The following is a 19,397-nucleotide window of genomic DNA, read 5'->3' as shown; positions in this document are numbered from 1 at the left end:
CTTTATCTTATAAAGAAAGCCAATTTTCTTCAAGAAAAAAAAAACGAACCTAGCTAATTCTAGTAAGGCAGATCAACGTCTGTTGTTGGAGATTCATATATGGTCGGATCTCGAGTGCATTGTGGAAGATTCGACGGCGGAGGAGGTAGGCTCGTTTCCGGAGTTGGCCCATTTTGAACTATGAAAGCCATTATAATTCCGTATGGTAAATGTGCATCCATGTGACAATGGAACATCCATGCACCTGCATTTATATAACATAAAAATTTCATGTTAACCCATTCGATATATATATATATATGTTATTTTTTTGGCAAAATGTTTCTAACCAGGATTATTGGCGATAAATCTGAGGACAACCCATCCACCTGGTGGTACACCGACTGTATTGTGCATTTGCGGATTAACTAAATTTAGCTTTCTTGCATCTCGGATTGTATCATAGTTACCAAATCCATAACCCAACACATAAAAATTGAAGCCGTGAAGGTGCATGGGATGGCTCTCTGCGCTGATCATAGCCGTGTTCTGCACAATGATCTCGACAGTTGAATTAAATCTAAGTGTCTTGACGCTAGTCTTTCTCTCTGGAAACATCATTTTGTAGTCAGAATCATCACGAACTTTGAACTTTGTGTAGTCAAATTTGAGCGGTGGTTGGCCGGGAAAATCATTGGTGTATACTCCACGAATGTTGTAGAAATAAGCTTCTTGAAGAGAAATCGTGCCCGGGATCACAAAAGTACGGTTATTGAGAGAACCAGCGTACCGTTGACCTAACGGACCAATACACTTGGTTCCCAAAGGGCATGGGTCTAAACCAAGCCCCATCGTTACGAACATCTTCTCGTCCACGTGGCGAGGCACTGGCGTCCAATGGGGTCCACCAACGAGGCTGGTGATGTTCGAGGAGAACCTATGAGCGGTGGATACTGCATCCATCCCTGTAGGCATCAACGCCACCGTCGGGGATGTTGTCGACGTGGCACCTTCGTAGACGATTAAGCCTCTGATGGAATTGTTGGCGGGGACCGGTATAAAGGTATTGGCGCTAGTGTAAGGGCTTATGGACATGTAGTACATTCCGATGGGCTGATCGGCGGTTAGAAGTGCGTCGACGGTTTGTCCCGGCGTCAAGACCATCACATCGCTGACGTAAGGTGTCGTGTAGACAGCATCTACAGCGACAACTGTCACGTTATGATTGGCTATTTTGAAGAAGAGGTGAGTGTTGAGCGCCGCATTTATGATCCTTAGCAAGTATGTTTTTCCTTCTACTACCTTGAGTTTGAACATTCCTATTACCGAAGCCAAAATATAAGAAAATCGTTTAATTTTGTTATCATAAGCGATTTTTTTATTAACTTTTGATTTAAGTAAAAAGAACGAGTATTACTGTTCTTGGAGCAAGGATATGAATCTCCAGCGAGGCCATTGATGAGGTAAGCATCGGAAATGGGAGCTGGCCGTAAATTAAGAAGTCCAATATCTGTGTCCCACCATTGTTCTGACATAATATTTTTTTTTTTGTTCAAACAAATTATTATTATTATTTTTTTTTGGTTAACGAGGAAGGGTTCATGCCGAGGCCAGCCTTTGTTTACCTTATGCCATGACATATAATATTCACTCTACTGAAAATCAAACTAGAATCACAATAGATCAACCCCCTATGGATAAAAACTAATAGCCCGCTTCATCGGTAATAAACAAACAAATCAATTAACAATTTGGTTAATATCATAACTAGATTCTAACCCCGTGCATCCGCACAGAAATATTTTTTATTGTTTAACGAATTTTATAATATAATTTGTGTTTTTGAGTTTAGATATAATTATTTTTATAAATATATTTTTAATAAGTGAAAATATTGATTTTTGTGTTTAAATATATTTTTATAGTATTAAAATTAATTATGATTATAAAAATATAATTTTAACCCTTCCACTAATATTAATTCAAAATGAACTATTATAAAAACATAATTCTAACTTTTCCGTTCATATACCGTATAATATAAATATTTGTTAAAAGTTTGAGATGTATTAACAGTATTATTTAGCATTATAGTTTTCTAAAATTTAATCAACGAAAGGAGTGTACAACTGGTTTTTCAAACCACATTATAGTGTATGCAATAATTTTTAATTTTTTATGTTTTAATTTTGTATAAAAAATATATTTTCGATATACATGTATAATTCAAAATTAGTGATTTTAGTTAACAAAATATTTTTAACCCGATTTTTGTATATATTTTTAGTTCTCTGAATTTTAAAAAATATATTTTTAATAAACATTTGAATTTTACCTATTATTTTATTATTAATTTGTAAATAAATCATAATCGTAAATATATTACATAAACAACATAAATATCATATCATTTACATCATTATAAATATTTTATATTTCAAATATGACCATTATTTTTCATATGTGAATTATTTTGTTTTCAAAAATTCTAGATATTTTTGATAAAAATGTTTAATAGTATAGAAATTATTTAAATTAGAATCTTTAAATCAAATCTAAATTAATATCTGATATATTATTTTTAATCAAATCAAATCAAATCTAAATTATCTATATTTAAGGAACTCTAAAAATATTTAAATTAATAACTAATTTTCGAAATTAAATATAAATAATTATTAAAATTATTTTTAAATACTTAAAAAAAATTAGGAGTGTTTGGAAGCAAGTACTAAACATGCTTCTGTTATAATAGATATGGAATAATGAAAATCCTCCAAACGTAAATATTTATCAAGCGAATGGATAACCCCTTTTAGGAGTGAAATAAAGATTATGTTACTTTGTTTCTGCTTAAAATTTACCAATGAAGAGGACTTGGATTAAAAACTATAGTATTTCAACTACTTTTAGCTAATTAATACAGCTGAAAAAGTGTCCATTCATTCACAACAAATATAAAGCATACTTATTATACGCATTAAATGACCAATCTAATAATACACGGTGAATAGTCAATGTTAACAAACAGAAAAAAAAAATCCGATTTTGTTCTTGATTTCGGCTTAAATAAAAAATAGAAGAAATGCTTACCAAAAATAAGAGGAACTTCCTTATAGGGTTTAGGAAAAGGGTAAGGACGTCCAGATCGAGGACGGATGATGAGAGCCCCATGAAGAGTGGCTCGCAGATTAACAACATGCGCGTGCCATAACAATGTACCTTCTTGTCCGGTGATATCAAATCGATACGTGAAGTTATTACTTGGTTGAATCGGACATTGAGTTATCATATTCGCTCCGTCCATCCATGAGCTCTTCAACTGAAACACTCCGTGCCTATAAACAAATATTTTTTATCGAACACACAAAACAAAATATATATCATTATTTGATGAAATTATAATATCGAAATCAATTGGCTAGTTAATTACCAGTGGATAGTTATATTGTAAGTTGAGTTGTTGATAACATTAACCACAAGAGTGTCGCCTTCTCTAACGTTTATCGTTGGACCGGGAAGACTTCCATTAACGGCTGGTATCATTTGCTCCTTAGAGCATGTGCATTAGAGGGGTTTAGAGAAAGTTGTTTAACATTAATATAATACTTTTTTTTACTTTAAGGATAATTAAGCAATTTTTATCATCAAGTGTTTTATTAGTGGATTGGGTAAGAATTGCTTAGTAATAAAAAATTAATATTTTTTTAAAAAATTTATTAACTTAATTTTTAATTTTTTTCTATCAAGTGTTTAATTTTTAATTTTTTTAATTTTTTTAAAAAAATTAATATTTTTTTTAAAAAAAAAAATTCTACCTCCAATAGAAATGCGACACGTCGCTAAAGGGTTTCAACATGGGTCGACCCATAAAAACCTTGGAGAAGGGCCGACCCTTCTTTTTATGGACTTCACTTTCATTATTTTATCCAATAATATTCTTTAGCTACCCACCTCAAAATTCTTAAGGACCTTCAATGTTCATGCTCTTACACAGCGGTTTCACCAAAACGTTTTTTACCTGTTGTTGACGCCATTAAGATGGCCCCGTCATATTTATTAAAGAGTTTGCGCGTTTGTAATTTCGTTTGCATTTGTAATTAGAAAAACTTTGTTAAAAAAAAACAATGAAAAATGCAAACAACTTTTTTCCCAACAGAAAAGCGTGAATGCATAAGCAACAGTCAATACCAAATCATATACGACAATATTAATACAATACTATAAGCTTGGGGCAGTTAGATTAGATCCACCAAATAAGGTAAAAAATTAAATGGAGGAAAATACAATCAAGCACATGCATACGTATCACCTTTTCCTGTTTATAGGAAAAGACGCCGTGTTTAATATATTTAAAAAGATGCAAGTGCCTCCAGGCCCCATTTCACAGTTTTAATTTTGGAGTCCCAACTTTTCATATTTCTACGAATGGTTAAATAATGGGATATATGATTATATGCTTACTTATTTTGGTTATTTTTGGTAATAGTTTGTAAGAAATTTAGTTGGGTTAATCTGAATAATGTCCTAGTTTACTATAGGATTTCAGATTTGAAAACCACTATTGTTTTACGTTAACGATATTGGTTTGTCACATAATTTTCTTCACTCATTTGAAATTATATATTACTTTACTTCTGATATATTACATCAGAATAGTAAAAGTTTTTTTCTACTATACCGAATTGCTTTTATGAAAAGAAATTCACATTTTTTAATAATAAATGTAAATCAAGGTTTTTATAGCGCTTTAAGCCCCAAAATTGAAATAAATTGAAATATGATATAATATGTGCAGTAAAATAACTGGTAGATTTTTTTTTGGTTGAATTTCATTACTTTATAGAGAAAAAAAAACATAATTAGGAGAGAGTGGGATAATAATAAATACGTGGAAAACATGTTCGACGATAGCTGCTGAAGCAATGGAAGAGAAGAGAAGAGCGACGAAGATGGCTTGGATTGCGAGAGGCATTGTTGATGTAAGGATATGAAAACGCCTTCGTTACCCAAAAAAACGACGGATACGTTTTTTCAACGTTATTATATAATAATATTGAGTTTATCAATGAGTGAGAAATGCCAATCTCAAAAACGATGTACAGTAAGCTTTCCCCATAACATTAGCTGTCTAAAAGCTTCGGCTCTTTAATAGCAAGCTACCTTTCTGTCCACAAAGAACTTCTTTGTTTAATATAAAAACCTTCTCCAAAGGGCATATACACACGTTTATGCGACTTTGCCATGTGTATATATATATATATATATAACGACAAAAAATATATATATATATATTATTTCATATAAAAACCTTCTCGAGAGGGCATATACTCACGTCTATACGCGACTTTGCCATGTGAAACATCATTCTTCTTTTTTTATTTGTGTGTGATTGTTTTCACTTATACGTAATATATATCAAAGGAAATCCAAAGGCCAGATGTTGACGACCCAATTGCAAACAACGTATTGACTAAATATATTAAAATTGCCACTGATATCGAATTACACCTACTAGCGTATACTAATATATATATATATATAATAGTTGACGCTAAGAGCTATAGAATTTCGGAAAGAAATTTGATGTTTTAGAGAAAATTAGATCTTTGAAAAGGAGTTACAATCCCAACCACTCACCCACTAAATTAATGTCAATGAACTTTTAGAAAATCACCTCTAAAATTAGAGAATCCTTTATAAAAAAAAATTCTTGTTTACTAACCTATAGATAAATCAGATCTTTAATCTTCACTTTTTTTTAAAAAAAAAAAACTTTAATCTTCACTTTCCCTCATACGTTTCTCTCAATCATACTTCACCTATAGTGACCAATATTAAACTGATTCGTGATTCACCGAAACTCTTTATCTAATTAATTATTCGCATAGATCGACTCTTATATATTTAAAAATCCAATAAAGATGATAAATGGATGCTCTCTTTTCGTACATTTGTTCAGAGGAAATAGACACACAAATGAGAAGTCCATGCTTAATACATATTTGTATCCAATAGTCTTCCTATTTCTCATTTTGTTTTGCTACAATCCTTAAAAAAACGATTATCTAGTGAGAAAAGTTGAGGAAATTTAAAGATTTCTTATTACAGTTTCTGATTTATTTATTCTGCTTCATCTGAAATTATCAATGTTGTTTCTTTCTTTTTGGTCAATTTGTTTTTTCTTTGCCAGGTTCCTTTGATATTTGTATTACTCCACTACTCAAAATGCAGTGATAAGCAAGAGATTTTTGGTTGAAGAGTATTGGGCCAAAGGATAAAGTTGATTATTATCTGGGCTGATTCATGTCAACTCTAGGCCATTTAGATACGAAGAAATTTTGCAAACCTTATTGATCTAACTAGCCCATTTAAGTAATTCCTTCTTTTTTTTTTTCCAATTTGATTTCATTTTAATATTAAAAGATTCCAAAAAAACTATATATAAAAATAAAACTAATAAAATCCGGTTTGGACCGTTTGGTATTAGTCTTCTTTAATACTTCTCTAAACGAGCGTCCCATTAACCACATATATATATATATATATATATATATATTTTTGGTCATTGATTCAATTCAAATATCTATTGCCAGTAATAATAATTTAATTAACCCTAAAAATACAAAAATTGATAATTACGATATTTACTCCTAAACTACTGTTAACTTACTAATAAAAGTATCCGTAGATTTTAATATATAGTTAGGAAAGCATGATTCATGACCAAAACCAGTAGATATGCTTATTTTATGATATTACAATAGGTTCGTTTGACATTTTTTGCCGTTATTAAATCTACTTACTTATGTAGGATATTATGCTAATTTTCTTACCATTATAAATAAATGCTGTTGATTTGAATTTGTTTCAAAAACGTAAAATAAAAAAAAGCAGAAAAGAATTATCTGGAGGCGGGAGTCTTAGCCGGACTTGTGGAGGAACAGTTTTGGCCGGCGGAGATGGGATGCATTTGCTTCAAGTCTTGGCGGCGACAATCTCCACCGTCGATTAAATCAACGGCCATCGATGATCTCGAAAACGATAGAGACGATGGCGACGACGAGGGACATTATCCGCTGATTTTCCGGGAGTTAAGCTTGGAGGAGCTGAGAATCGCCACCGACGGATTCTCCGGAGGAAACATCGTATCGGAGCACAACGATTGGGTACCAAACATCGTCTACAAAGGCAGACTCGGCGATGGTCGTCGAATCGCCGTCAAACGGTTTCAGAGACTTTCATGGCCTGATCCTTTGGAATTCACCGTTGGTCTTTTTGTTCACCCTTAAAAAATTGAGAATTTCGGTTTTGAATTTTTGGTCAAATTTGGTTTGGTCTTCTTAAAATTTCAGAAGGAAGCACAAGCAGTGGGGAGATTGAGGAGTGAGCATATGGCGAATATGATTGGTTGTTGTTCTGAAGACAACGAGAGACTTCTTGTCGCCGAGTATATGCCTAATGGAACTTTAGCAAAGCATCTCTTTCACTGTAATAACATCTCTTTCTTCTCCTTTTCTCACTGATGTGATGATTTGTTTTCTCAAAGTTTCGTTTTTTTGAAGAAGAGTGTAATGTGTTATCAGGGGAGAAAAGACCGATGAAATGGGAAATGAGGTTAAAGGTTGCGTTGCAGACCGCAAGAGCTTTAGAGTTTTGTAAAGATAAGGGAATAGACTTATACCATGATCTTAATCCTTACCGGATATTGTTTGATAAGGTTAATGCCAAACTTTTTTTTTGTCTTTTTGGTTTTCATGCCAAATCTTGATTCTCACGTCTCAAAGTGCTTTGAAATGACAGATGGGGAATCCTAAGCTTTCTTGCTTTGGTCTCTTGAAGAATAGCCACCAAGGGAAGAATCATAGTACCAACTTAGCATTTGCTCCTCCTGAATATTTGCGCCTAGGTACATATCATTTGTGTGTGTCAATAAGATAAAAATAGCTCAAATTCTCATACAAACTTGTTTCTACCAATAACCTTTTTTCAGGTACTCTGATACCGGAGAGCGTTACATTTAGCTTTGGGACCTTATTGTTGGATCTTATGAGTGGCAGACATATCCCTCCAAACCATGTACCAAACGTCTTTGCATTTGTAACATTCTCTAGGTAGGACTTGGGCATTTTTTATATATTAATATGCTGTGATATTTGTGCAGGCACTTGATTTGTTCCGCGGCAAAAACTATTTGGTACTAATGGATTCAGCTTTGGATGGTCAGTTCTCTGATGAGGACAGGACTGAACTAATGCACATAGCCTCTCGTTGTTTAAAGTCTGAACCCGAAGAGAGGCCAAGGATAAAGTCTCTCATGGCGACTCTTTCTAGACTTCAGAAACGAGCCGAGTTATGGCCTATCAATGTCAAAAGGCTCACGCCTGTAAGTTTTCGTTCAAGAATTATCGCTTTTTACTTAATGTGACTAAAAGAAAAAATCATATTAATGGACAGCCTCCAGCATCCAATCCGCCTGAAAAGACTAAACCTGCAACAGAGCCACTAAAGTTGACTCCTTTTGGAGATGCATGTTTGAGAGCAGATCTATGTACCATGCACGAACTACTCGAGAAACTCGGGTATGGAGAAGACGATGGGGTCGCAAACGAGGTATGTTAATGGTTTTTGATATCTAAGGACATGATGATCATTACTATCTAAATTTGAGAAATTTGAGAGTGGATGTTGTTGATTCTCTCATGAATATATGCCAGTTTTCGTTCCAAATGTGGACGGACGAAATGCAAGAGAATATGGACTACAAGATGCATGGAGATGCCGCATTTCGATCTAAAGATTTTGAAACCGCCATTGAATTCTACACAGAGGTAGCTGTCACTGGCACATTCCGCAACTTTAATTCAGACAAAACATTTAAATCATCAAGAAGTAGAGACACACTAAAAAAGAAAGACTTGATTCATTCTTCATATTCTTGTGCAGTTCTTGAGTGGAGCTCCTACGGTGTCACCAACAGTATTGGCAAGAAGGTGTCTATGTTACCTTATGAGTGAAATGTTCAGCGAGGCTCTGAGCGACGCGATGCAAGCGCAAGTAGCTTCCCCGGAATGGCCAACCGCTCTTTACTTACAAGCCGCTTGTCTCTTCAAGCTCGAGATGGAAGCTGAAGCTAAAGAAGCTCTTAGACATGGTTCCGCTCTTGAGGCTTAATAATTAATTAGAGTTTGTGAAACTTCTTATTTCCAAAAATTGTGAATACACACACACAAAAACATGTACTCATTCAGAATTTTGTGTGCCATTTTATTTATTTATTTATTTATACTCTGTAACTGATCAATTATGAATCTTTTATTTTTGTATTCCAATTGTTTGATATGATGATTGCACTCGTGCAAAAAGCTAAAAACAGGAATCAAACTCCACACAAAGCAAAAAAAAACCAGATTTGAGAAAAGAAAAAGAAGGAAAAACAGAGGATGTTAATCTTCTTTCTCATTGTTGTGAAGACAAGTTAAAGTGGAAGAACCATGAGATTACAAATGCAGAGACCATACATGTTAATAGGAAGTTAAGGAATCTGTTTCCCCTCCAGAATCTCCGGTCATCGGAATCGCTTGTAGCCACCACCGTGGACGAATTTCCGGCCTCCACGTCATCCACATTGGTTTCAATCGTTGTTTGATCAATCTCGTTGGCAACTTTAGAGAAGTTTTGAGCTATGGAGCGACAAATCTCGCAAGTCCTGAAATCATGCACTTAATAAATTCAACATTGCTTCCTATTGAGATCAAAAGAATGATTGGTTGGTTTAATTTTGCTTACTTGTTACCCTTGATTTTGAACCAAGTCTCGGCACATTGCTTATGAACATAACCCAAATCATCTTTACAGGAACATCCAAGAACCATTGGATCTCCACATTCATGTCGGCTGCTCTCTAAACCCAAATGACAAATCCGGCAATCTTTCTCCGGTGACCCTCCGATCGATCCAAGGGAGTGTTCCGATTCTGATTCTGAGCCGTCTTCCAAGTCAGGAATCTCAAACTCGCCGCAAAAGCTTCGTACAGCTGAGTGAAAATCGTAGTCGTAGTCACAAGAAGAGCTGTCTTCTCCGATCTCGCTGACGTCACTCCGGCGGTAATGTCGCTCGCCGTAACCATTTTCTAAATCAATGTGAGAGATTTCGAAAGATGACATTTTTTTATTTTAGAGAGAGAGAGAGAGAGTGAAGACGGGACTTTGCTATATTATCATTACAAGACTTCTGTCACAAGTAAACGTGAACTCTTGGATCAAGAGATTAAAAAACAATATAATTAAGAGAGGAAAAAAAAAACATTAAGGGTCGGAAAATCTGAGGGACTATGTTTATGTTCTGTCTGTGGACCAAAGTGATGAATCATTTAATTACGAATTACAGCTTTATTTTTATTTATGTCATTGTTTATAGAGGGAAAAAAAAAAACATTATACAGGCTTTAAGCTGATAAGACTCGATTGTTTACTAATCCGCACGCTAAGTATCCTCGTTTTATCTGTGGTTTTACGGGCATGTGTTTTCGTGTTTTCAGCTTTCTCTGACCGTTGATTTGAGTCATCGAAGTATCGAAAGTCAATATCATCGACGGTGAATATTACATCACGCGCGTGGGAGACACGTGATAAAACTAAGTGTCGTAGTGCGGCTGAGCTTTGGGACCACCGCCTTTGGCTCTGTCTCTCTCGCTCTCTCTCCTCATTCTTCTCTTTCACCCCACCACTCACATCTTTCATGTTTTTTTTTATTAATTAGGAAAATAAAATATTTGAGTCGTTGTGACAAAAAACCATTAAAAAAAACTGAGCCAAAGAAAATTGTTAAGCAAAAACCGACCAAAATCTGTTTAAAATCATTTGGTTTGAAACTGATTTAGTGTAGCCGAACCAAACCAGCCAAATAATTCCATATTTTGATATATGTTTGAAATAATATGGTTATATTTTTTTTGTCGTGAAATAATATGATTATATTACATTTAAAAACTGGTAATGAAATATTATTTTTTGTATTTTTAATAAATTATTTAACTAAAATAAAATTGATCCAGCTGATATTATATCGAGCTGAAACCAAGCTAGCTACAAATAGTTTGATTTTGATTCAATTTTAATAAATTAAAAGAAAAAAAATTGAAACCACATCATGAAATGGATTTTTTCTTTTTCGAAGTTACCTTTGACAGAGGATATTATTAGATAGCCGTTACCATTATCGTTACTGTTAACGGACCGTTGCGGACCTGTAAATAGTTGGTTGGTTTAGTTGGGTCACGTGAAGACCATACTCTATTAATTAGATATAAGGCCCACGAATAATATACTTGAGTCTTACTTAGGCCCACGAATAATATAAATATTGTCAATCATACGACTCAAATCCATTATCACTTCAAACACCGATAAGTCCATTAGAAAACAAATGCAGAAAAAGGAAACTAATTAAAACATAGCAAAGTAGAAAACAACAAAGTTAGTAGAACGAGTTACTGAAACAGAGAATTTGAAAAAGAAAAAAAAACGTGGAAACATTAGATACAAACAGTACGGAGATCACGAAAAGTTTATTTAATTAATATATATATATAAATAAATGATTTTATCCACCGTCTTGAGGACCTTGTGGAGGAGGAGAAGAAGAAGGAGGCTTAGGAATATAAGGATTGAGAGGGTTTCCATGCTCAATAGGACCTGGTTTGATCGAAGCTTTTGTAGTCGGAGATGGATCCACCGGAAAATTGTAATCCTCCAAACCCAAATTCATTTCTGCCATTTTTCGATATGTGAATGAATCTACTAATTAAAAAACAGTGAAACAGAGTAAGAACAAAGAAGTTGAAAGAGAAGATGGATTGATTACCAGAAGAAACAAGTGAGACGCAGAGGACTATAAACACAACCAAAAGGAGGACAAATCGTGGTTTCTTCATCTTCTTCATAGATCGAGGAGGAACAATGTAATGAAGAAAGTTTCTTCTTTTCCAAAGAGAGAGAGAGAGAGAGAGAGATCAAATGTAGAAGAAAGAAAAGATGTTGGATGAAAAATATAATGGGGGCATGTGGATCTCACTCAGTGTCTTGAATGTGGAGTAATGGGTTAAAATCGAGATATCATAGTTATTGCTCTCTTTCTCACTCTGCATACAGAGAGGAAGCATCTCAAACAGCTCAAAGCTCATTCATTGGTTACACTTTAATGCTCCTCCATTACTTTACACGTGTCCCGAATTCTCTACCTCCATTAACAGTATCTTCTCATCGATGTATTTGATCACCATTGACAGAAACGAGGCTGAGCAAAAGAAGAACAAAAAAATGAATTTTTATAAGAGAGAAAAACACAAGGATAGATGCAGAAGAAGATACAGAGGTGGAAGCGGTGCTTTTATTTTAATACTAAGATATATTTGTTCTTGTTGGCCTTAGTACTAAGAGAATTATTAATAGTAGTAATTATTTGTCTAATTGCAGTAGCACATTTAATTGCAACAGCATAAATAGCAGTAAACACACAAAAATGTTGTCACGTTAAGAAACAAATTCTGTAGACAGCAAAAAAAAAAGTTAAAGGCAAAAATATTTAATGTATTTTGGCGTTAGTTCCCTTTTTTAAAAAAAAAAAAAAACATTAATGTCATGATGTGAATTGACATTAATGGTTCTAACATATTTACCACACAAAGCCATTATCTGTTTTTTTGTCTTTCACGTTTCTATTAATTTTGATTTTTAATGTTTCGCGTCACCTTTGATTTTTAATGTCATACTCTATTGTTTTTCTTCCCATACTTTTTGTATTTTTACGGCTTCAAACTTCCCTAACTGTCTATAACTCAAAGTTAACTTATGTTTTGTCGTTTTCCATAATATTAATATAAATAACATAATAATATTGATACCGAAAAACTGAACTGATAGATTACAGTATGCATCTATTTTAGACTTGATTTAATCAACTATATTCAGCAAATTTTGTGCATATTAAGATTGAGTTAATATACATCGATTGGTATAACTATAATTAAAGTATGGAATGTAATTAAATTAGTTTATATTAATTTAGAGCTAAAATATAATGAAGTATTTTAGAAATGGAGTAATAATAATTATTTTCTTTATTTATTGTATTTATAAAAATATTAAAATTTTCATAGGAATTAATTCACTCATTTCAAGATATTTTTAAATATTTTAGTTAGCTTGTTTTAGTACATAAATAAATTTTACATAAATTTGGCAATTAGTATGCGGAGGTTCAGATTTTTATTTGTCTTTAATAATTCATGCAAATGAAAATTAGCCATGACATATATAGAGTTTTTAAAAAAAAAAAATTGATAAAGGATAATAAAGTTGCAAAATAACATTTAAAACTAGTTTAGTTAATATTAATCTAGTATAAGAATGATGTTAGGTCTTTTAGAAATAAAATGAGAAAAATTAGTTTTTTCTAGTTACTATATTTATTCATAAAATTGAATTTTATGGTACCTTTGAAAATTTTAGCTATCCTGTTTTAATACATAAATATATTTTATATAGATAGAAACTAAACCGCAATATTATCTAAAAAGTTTAGATCTCATAAAAGTTATCCAATTAATTAATGAGGAATATAAAGTGCTTTAAATTACAAGTTAAAAAGTAATTAATTTACCAAATAACATTCAAAAATATACAAATTTTAAGATTTAAGTTTAAGGGTTAAAGCTTAGGGTTAGGGCTTAAAGTATGAAATGTAGTTAAGTATTTTAGAATTAAGATGCCAAATATTATTCAAAAATATACAAATTTAAGGATTTAGAATTTAGTGTTAGAGCTTAGGGTTATGAGTAGGGTTTAGGGTTTAAAGTATGGAATGTGGTTAAGTTAGCTTATATTAATCTATAGGTGGAATGTAATGAGGTACTTTAGAAACAGAGTGATGAATTTTTTATTTATTTACAGTATTTATTACAAAATTTTAAATTTTTCATAGCTCACTAATTTTTAAATACTTTTAAATTTTTTGTTAACTTGGTCTAATACATACATATATAGAGATATCTATTTATATTACATAAATTTGGAAACTAATATGCAGGGGTTCAGATTTCTATTTGTGTTTGATAATCCATTCAAATCTGGGTAAGCCATGTTGTATATAGAGTTTTTTAAAATTAATAGATAAAAATAATAAAATTACAAAATAGCATTCGAAACTAGTTTAGTATTAATCTAGTGTTAGAATGACATTAAGTATTTTAGAAATAAAATGAGGAGATTAGATTTTTTAGTTACTGCATTTATTTATAAAATTGAATTTTTATAGGTGGTTAGTTCACTGATTTTGAGGTATTTTTGAAAATTTTAGTTATCCTGATTTAATACATAAATACAAACATCCTATATGAATAGTAACTAGATCGCATAAGTTTAGGTTTCTACTGGTACTTAATTGTCCAAAAAGTATAGATCTCATAAAAGTTATTCAACTAATTAATGAGATATATATATAGTGTTTTAAAATTACGGGTTAAAAACTAATTAATTTACCAAATAACATTCAAAATATATACAAATTTAACGATCTATGGTTTAGGTTAGGGTTAGGTCTTAGGGTTAGGGTTAAAGGCTAGGGCTGGCTTAGAACTTAAGGTATATAATGTGGTTAAATTAGTTTTATATTAATTTAAAGCTAGAATGTGGTTAAGTGTTTTAGAATTAAGATGTCAAATATTATAAAAAAAAATACAATTTTTTCATAGGGACTAATTCACTAGTTTTGATATATTTTTAAATATTTTAGTTAGCTATTTCTAATAAATGCATTCTACATAAATTTGGGTTTATGTCTTAGGTCTTAGGGTTAGGGTTAGGTCTTAGGGTTAGGGTTTAAGGCTAGGGTTAGGGCTTAGAACTTAAGGTATAAAATGTGGTTAAGTTAGTTTTATATTAATTTAGAGCTAGAGTGTGGTTAAGTATATTATAATTAAGATGTCAATATTATTAAAAATATATACAATTTTTCCATAGAGATTAATTCACTAGTTTTGAGATATTTTTAAATATTTTAATTAGCTATTTCTTATACATAAATGCATTCTAAATAAATTTGGGAACTAGTGTGTGGAGGTTCGGATTCCTATTTGTTTTTGATAATCAATACAACGGATTAGCCATGATGTATATAGAGTTTAAAAAAAAATTGATAAAATATAATATAATTACCAAATAATATTCAAAACTAGTTTATTTAATATTAATATAGTGTTAGAATGATGTTATGTCGTTTAGAAATAAAATGAGGAGAATGTTTTTTTTTAGTTAGTTCATGTTTTCTTTTAGAAATAAAATGAGGAAAATGAGGAGTCTGTATTTATTTATAAAATTGAATTTTTATAGGTGGTTAATTCACTGATTTTGAGGTATTTTTGAAAATTTTAGTTATCCTGATTTAATACATAAATACATACATCCTATATGAATAGTAACTAGATCGCATAAGTTTAGGTTTCTACTTGTACTTAATTGTCCAAAAATTATAGATCTCATAAAAATTATCCAACTAATTAATGAGAAATATATAGTGTTTTAAAATTACAGGTTAAAAAGTAATTAATTTACCAAATAACATTAAAAATATATACAAATTTAACGATCTATGGTTTAGGTTAGGGTTAGGTCTTAGGGTTAGGGTTAAAGGCTAGGCTGGCTTAGAACTTAAGGTATATATAATGTGGTTAAGTTAGTTTTATATTAATTTAAAGCTAGAATGTGGTTAAGTGTTTTAGAATTAAGATGTCCAATATTATTAAAAAAATATACAATTTTTTCGTAGAGAATAATAAAAAAAAATATACAATTTTTTCGTAGAGAATAATTCACTAGTTTTGAGATATTTTTAAATATTTTAGTTAGCTATTTCTAATAAATGCATTCTACATAAATTTGGGTTTATGTCTTATGTCTTAGGGTTAGGGTTAGGTCTTAGGGTTAGGGTTTAAGGCTAGGGTTAGGGCTTAGAACTTAAGGTATAAAATATGGTTAAGTTAGTTTTATATTAATTTAGAGCTAGAGTGTGGTTAAGTATATTATAATTAAGATGTCAAATATTATTAAAAATATATTCAATTTTTCCATAGATATTAATTCACTAGTTTTGAGATATTTTTAAATATTTTAGTCAGCAATTTCTAATACATAAATGCATTAGTTTGGATTCCTATTTGTCTTTGATAATCAGTACAACTGATTAGCCATGATGTATATAGAGTTTTTTAAAAAAAAATTGGTAAAACATAATATAATTACCAAATAATATTCGAAACTAGTTTATTTAATTTTAATATAGTGTTAGAATGATGTTATGTCTTTTAGAAATAAAATGAGGAGAATTTTTTTTTTAGTTACTGTATTTATTTATAAAATTTAATTTTTATAGGGGGGTTAGTTCATTGATTTTGAGGTATTTTTGAAAATTTTAGTTATCTTGATTTAATACATAAATACATACATCTTATATTGATAGTAATTAGATCGTAGAGGTTTAGGTTTGTACTTGTACTTAATTATCCAAAAATTACGGGTTTAGATATGTTATGTAATGAGAATGCTTTAAAAATTACGGGTTAAAAGTAATTAATTTACCAAATAAAATTCAAAAATATACAAATTTAATGGTTTACGATTTAGGGTTAGGGTTAGGGTTTAGGGCTATGGCTAGGGTTAGGGCTTAGAGCTTAAGATATGGAATGTTCATTTATATTAATTTAGAGCTAGAATATGGTTAAGTGTTTTAGAATTAAGATGTAAAATCTTATTCAAAAATATACAAATTTTCATAGAGAGTAATTCACTAATTTTGAGATATTTTTAAATATTTTAGTTAGCTATTTCTAATACATAAATGCATTCTACATAAATTTGGGATTTAGGATTTAGTATGTTGAAACCCGGATTCCTATTCAGATTATCCATTATGTATATAGAGTTTTTTTAAACTTAATCAATAAAAATAATATAATTACCAAATAATATTTAAAACTAGTTTTTTAATATTAATATAGTTTTTTTAATATAGTCTTTTAGAAATAAAAAGAGGATTTTTTTTTTATCTTTACTGTATTTATTTATAAGATTGAATTTTTATAGGGGTAGTTCACTGATTTTGAGTTATTTTTGATAATTTTAGTTATTCTGATTTAATACATAAAATATATTATATACAGATAGTAACTAGATTGCAGAGGTTTAGAATTTTACTTGTACTTGTCCAACTAATTTAATAATGAATATATAGTGCTTATTAATTTACCAAATAACATTAAAAAAATATACAAAAATTGAACGATATAGATTTAGGGTTAGGGCTTAGGGTTAGGGCTAGGGTTAGGGCTAGGGCTAGAATTAGAGCTTAAGGCTCAAGGTATAAAATGTGGTTAAGTTAATTTATATTAGTAGCTAGAATGTGGTTAAGTGTTTTAGAATTAAGATGCCAAATATTATTCAAAAATATACAATTTATAGGATAATTAATTTACTAATTTTGAGATATTTTTCAATATTTTAGTTAGTTATTTTTAATACCTAAATGCATTCTACATTAATTTGTAAACTAGTATGCGGATATTATATTACCAATGGATGGTGATGTTATAAGGTGACTTGTTAAAGACACGGACTACAATATAAGGACATCCTCAATGCAAAGACTCATATGGTGTCTTATTGATTTTTTAAATATTATTATTGGATTAAAAACTTAGTTAAGAGAGGTTAGAATTTATAAGGTCCAATGCAGAGACTCATATGGGTTTCTAAAAAAAAATTTCTTATATGTTTTAATCCAAATTTTTCCCATCAAGCTGTTTTGTGTATGTTGTACAAGTATGTTTGAAATAGCTTTTAAAGCTGCAATGAAGGTGAATCATCAACATCTTTTATAGATAATGGAACTAACAACTAGAATCTTCTCGTGACTCTTTGCATCCAGTTTTGCTTTCGTATTAATCAATTTGCTTCATCAATTTCTCCTCTCTTACAGGTCCTTCTCACGCCGTCTTAAACACGAGCCAAAAAGGATGAGGGTTCGAGCTGCATTTCGCATGTAGTAAGTAATATGTACTGCAATTCTTACCCAGACTCTGTTCATGTGTCCACAAGCTGTTGTCCCAAAGAAGACAGATCCTCCATGAATATGTCCACAAAGAGCTTCACGATTCTAACTTCTCGGTGAGTAGCTCTTTGCAGCTTGACAAAGCAAAGATGGAAACTTTGAAGTAAACAAGTATTAGGAGCACTAACCATGATCAGAAGATTCGATCCCTATCAAAATAACCTGTTCAGGAGCATAAGAATCCAACAAACGGAACAAAATCAGCAGCATTTCCAACTTGAAACACCAAAAGGGGGTTTGGTTTTTAAGCTAGAGCTGTTTCGAATTCAAAGAAATAAACCCTAATCTCAATTTGTGCAAAAGTAATCAAAGAAATCCCACAGAAAAGACCAATCACATGTAAACGATGATAACAAAGCTTGATCGAGAAAAGCCAAGAGATCGATCAACTGAGATCCATAAAACTAGATTCTGATTAAATAACTGATAAGTTAGATACCTTGTGAGGTGAAATCAATGGTGTAACTCCATCGGGGAGAGAGAGACGAGAAGAATCGATCAAATCGACGAAGATTCTGACAGTTGGGTTGGAGACGATCATCAGAGTCACGGAAGAACGAAAAACAAAAAAAACATTAAAAAAAAATTTTCTCCCAAATCCTTTGGCATATGAAAGCCTGCCACGCGTGGGAAGAAACATTCCCAAAAGTAGCGAAATAAGAAACGTTTTTCCTAAATAAGAGACGTGGTCTCAATTTTTATTATTTTAATTTCTGTTAAAAACGCAGCTCGTCTCTGTGTTAATGATGTTCTAAGACTATCGCCTTCTCTGGTCTTTACCGTTGGTCTGGAGAGACTTCAGTGGGTTTTATTCACCGATTCCCGAATTTGGGTGTACAATGGGTCTGTAAAAGGCCCTAATTACATAAGTATAAAGCCCATATCTTCTTTTATGAACAAAACCGAATACACGACTCAAAACCAAATTATTACCTGTCGAAACTATTGTCTTTTTTTGTCAAGAACCAAACTATTATCCAAAACTATTATTCTCTATTTAAATTATTTTTATTATGATTTCAACTGAAAACCGAATTTGTTTGAATCAAAATTTTGTCAATATCGACTCTATTAGTTTCAATTTGGTAACATGTACACTAATTAAAAATGTTAACTCTGCCATATTTTTTCCAGAACTAATTCTTTTTGTGGTCAATATTATTTATGGATTTGATTATTTGGAGACATGTAACAAGAGTCGGACAGAACATTAATGGTCCATGGTTTTGATTCCTTTCAACTAGCCTTCCAAAGTG

The 19,397-nt window shown here is 31.3% G+C and overlaps 4 protein-coding genes across 6 annotated transcripts; 1 reads left to right on the top strand and 3 right to left on the bottom strand.

Annotated features, from left to right (window-relative positions):
• Positions 1 to 59: 59 nt before the first annotated feature.
• Positions 60 to 4,954, bottom strand: LOC18019480 (laccase-8). The gene is made up of 7 exons (XM_024156661.1): positions 4,871 to 4,954; positions 3,972 to 4,000; positions 3,413 to 3,535; positions 3,073 to 3,317; positions 1,397 to 1,507; positions 330 to 1,298; positions 60 to 244 (listed from the first exon to the last, which is right to left on the bottom strand). Exons 1-7 carry the CDS (start codon positions 4,952 to 4,954, stop codon positions 60 to 62), a joined length of 1,746 nt encoding a protein of 581 aa, XP_024012429.1.
• Positions 4,955 to 6,941: 1,987 nt separating this feature from the next.
• On the top strand, positions 6,942 to 9,153 carry LOC18019479 (probable serine/threonine-protein kinase At5g41260). Of its 3 annotated transcripts, none has more exons than XM_006398594.1 (9): positions 6,942 to 7,247; positions 7,335 to 7,470; positions 7,566 to 7,699; positions 7,783 to 7,888; positions 7,973 to 8,058; positions 8,144 to 8,365; positions 8,437 to 8,592; positions 8,697 to 8,810; positions 8,926 to 9,153. In XM_006398594.1, the coding sequence occupies exons 1-9, from the start codon at positions 6,942 to 6,944 to the stop codon at positions 9,151 to 9,153; spliced, it is 1,488 nt and encodes a 495-aa protein (XP_006398657.1). The 3 variants fall into 3 exon arrangements, with proteins under 3 accessions (XP_006398657.1, XP_024012234.1, XP_024012235.1); XM_024156466.1 differs by having other exon boundaries at positions 8,144 to 8,369; positions 8,444 to 8,592; XM_024156467.1 differs by having other exon boundaries at positions 8,144 to 8,375; positions 8,480 to 8,592.
• Positions 9,154 to 9,438: 285 nt separating this feature from the next.
• LOC18019478 (E3 ubiquitin-protein ligase MARCH8) lies at positions 9,439 to 10,164 on the bottom strand. Its single transcript, XM_006398593.2, has 2 exons — positions 9,769 to 10,164; positions 9,439 to 9,688 (listed from the first exon to the last, which is right to left on the bottom strand). Exons 1-2 carry the CDS (start codon positions 10,143 to 10,145, stop codon positions 9,439 to 9,441), a joined length of 627 nt encoding a protein of 208 aa, XP_006398656.1. The 5' UTR covers positions 10,146 to 10,164.
• Positions 10,165 to 11,348: 1,184 nt separating this feature from the next.
• On the bottom strand, positions 11,349 to 12,472 carry LOC18019477. The gene is made up of 2 exons (XM_006398592.2): positions 11,845 to 12,472; positions 11,349 to 11,750 (listed from the first exon to the last, which is right to left on the bottom strand). The coding sequence occupies exons 1-2, from the start codon at positions 11,921 to 11,923 to the stop codon at positions 11,584 to 11,586; spliced, it is 246 nt and encodes an 81-aa protein (XP_006398655.1). The 5' UTR covers positions 11,924 to 12,472; the 3' UTR covers positions 11,349 to 11,583.
• Positions 12,473 to 19,397: the final 6,925 nt, after the last annotated feature.

This window comes from Eutrema salsugineum, unplaced genomic scaffold (genome assembly GCF_000478725.1).
Source record: "Eutrema salsugineum unplaced genomic scaffold, Eutsalg1_0 scaffold_2, whole genome shotgun sequence".
Lineage (NCBI taxonomy): Eukaryota > Viridiplantae > Streptophyta > Magnoliopsida > Brassicales > Brassicaceae > Eutrema > Eutrema salsugineum.
Note: the sequence above shows the minus strand (reverse complement) of the source record. Positions and strands in the feature narration are given on the sequence as shown.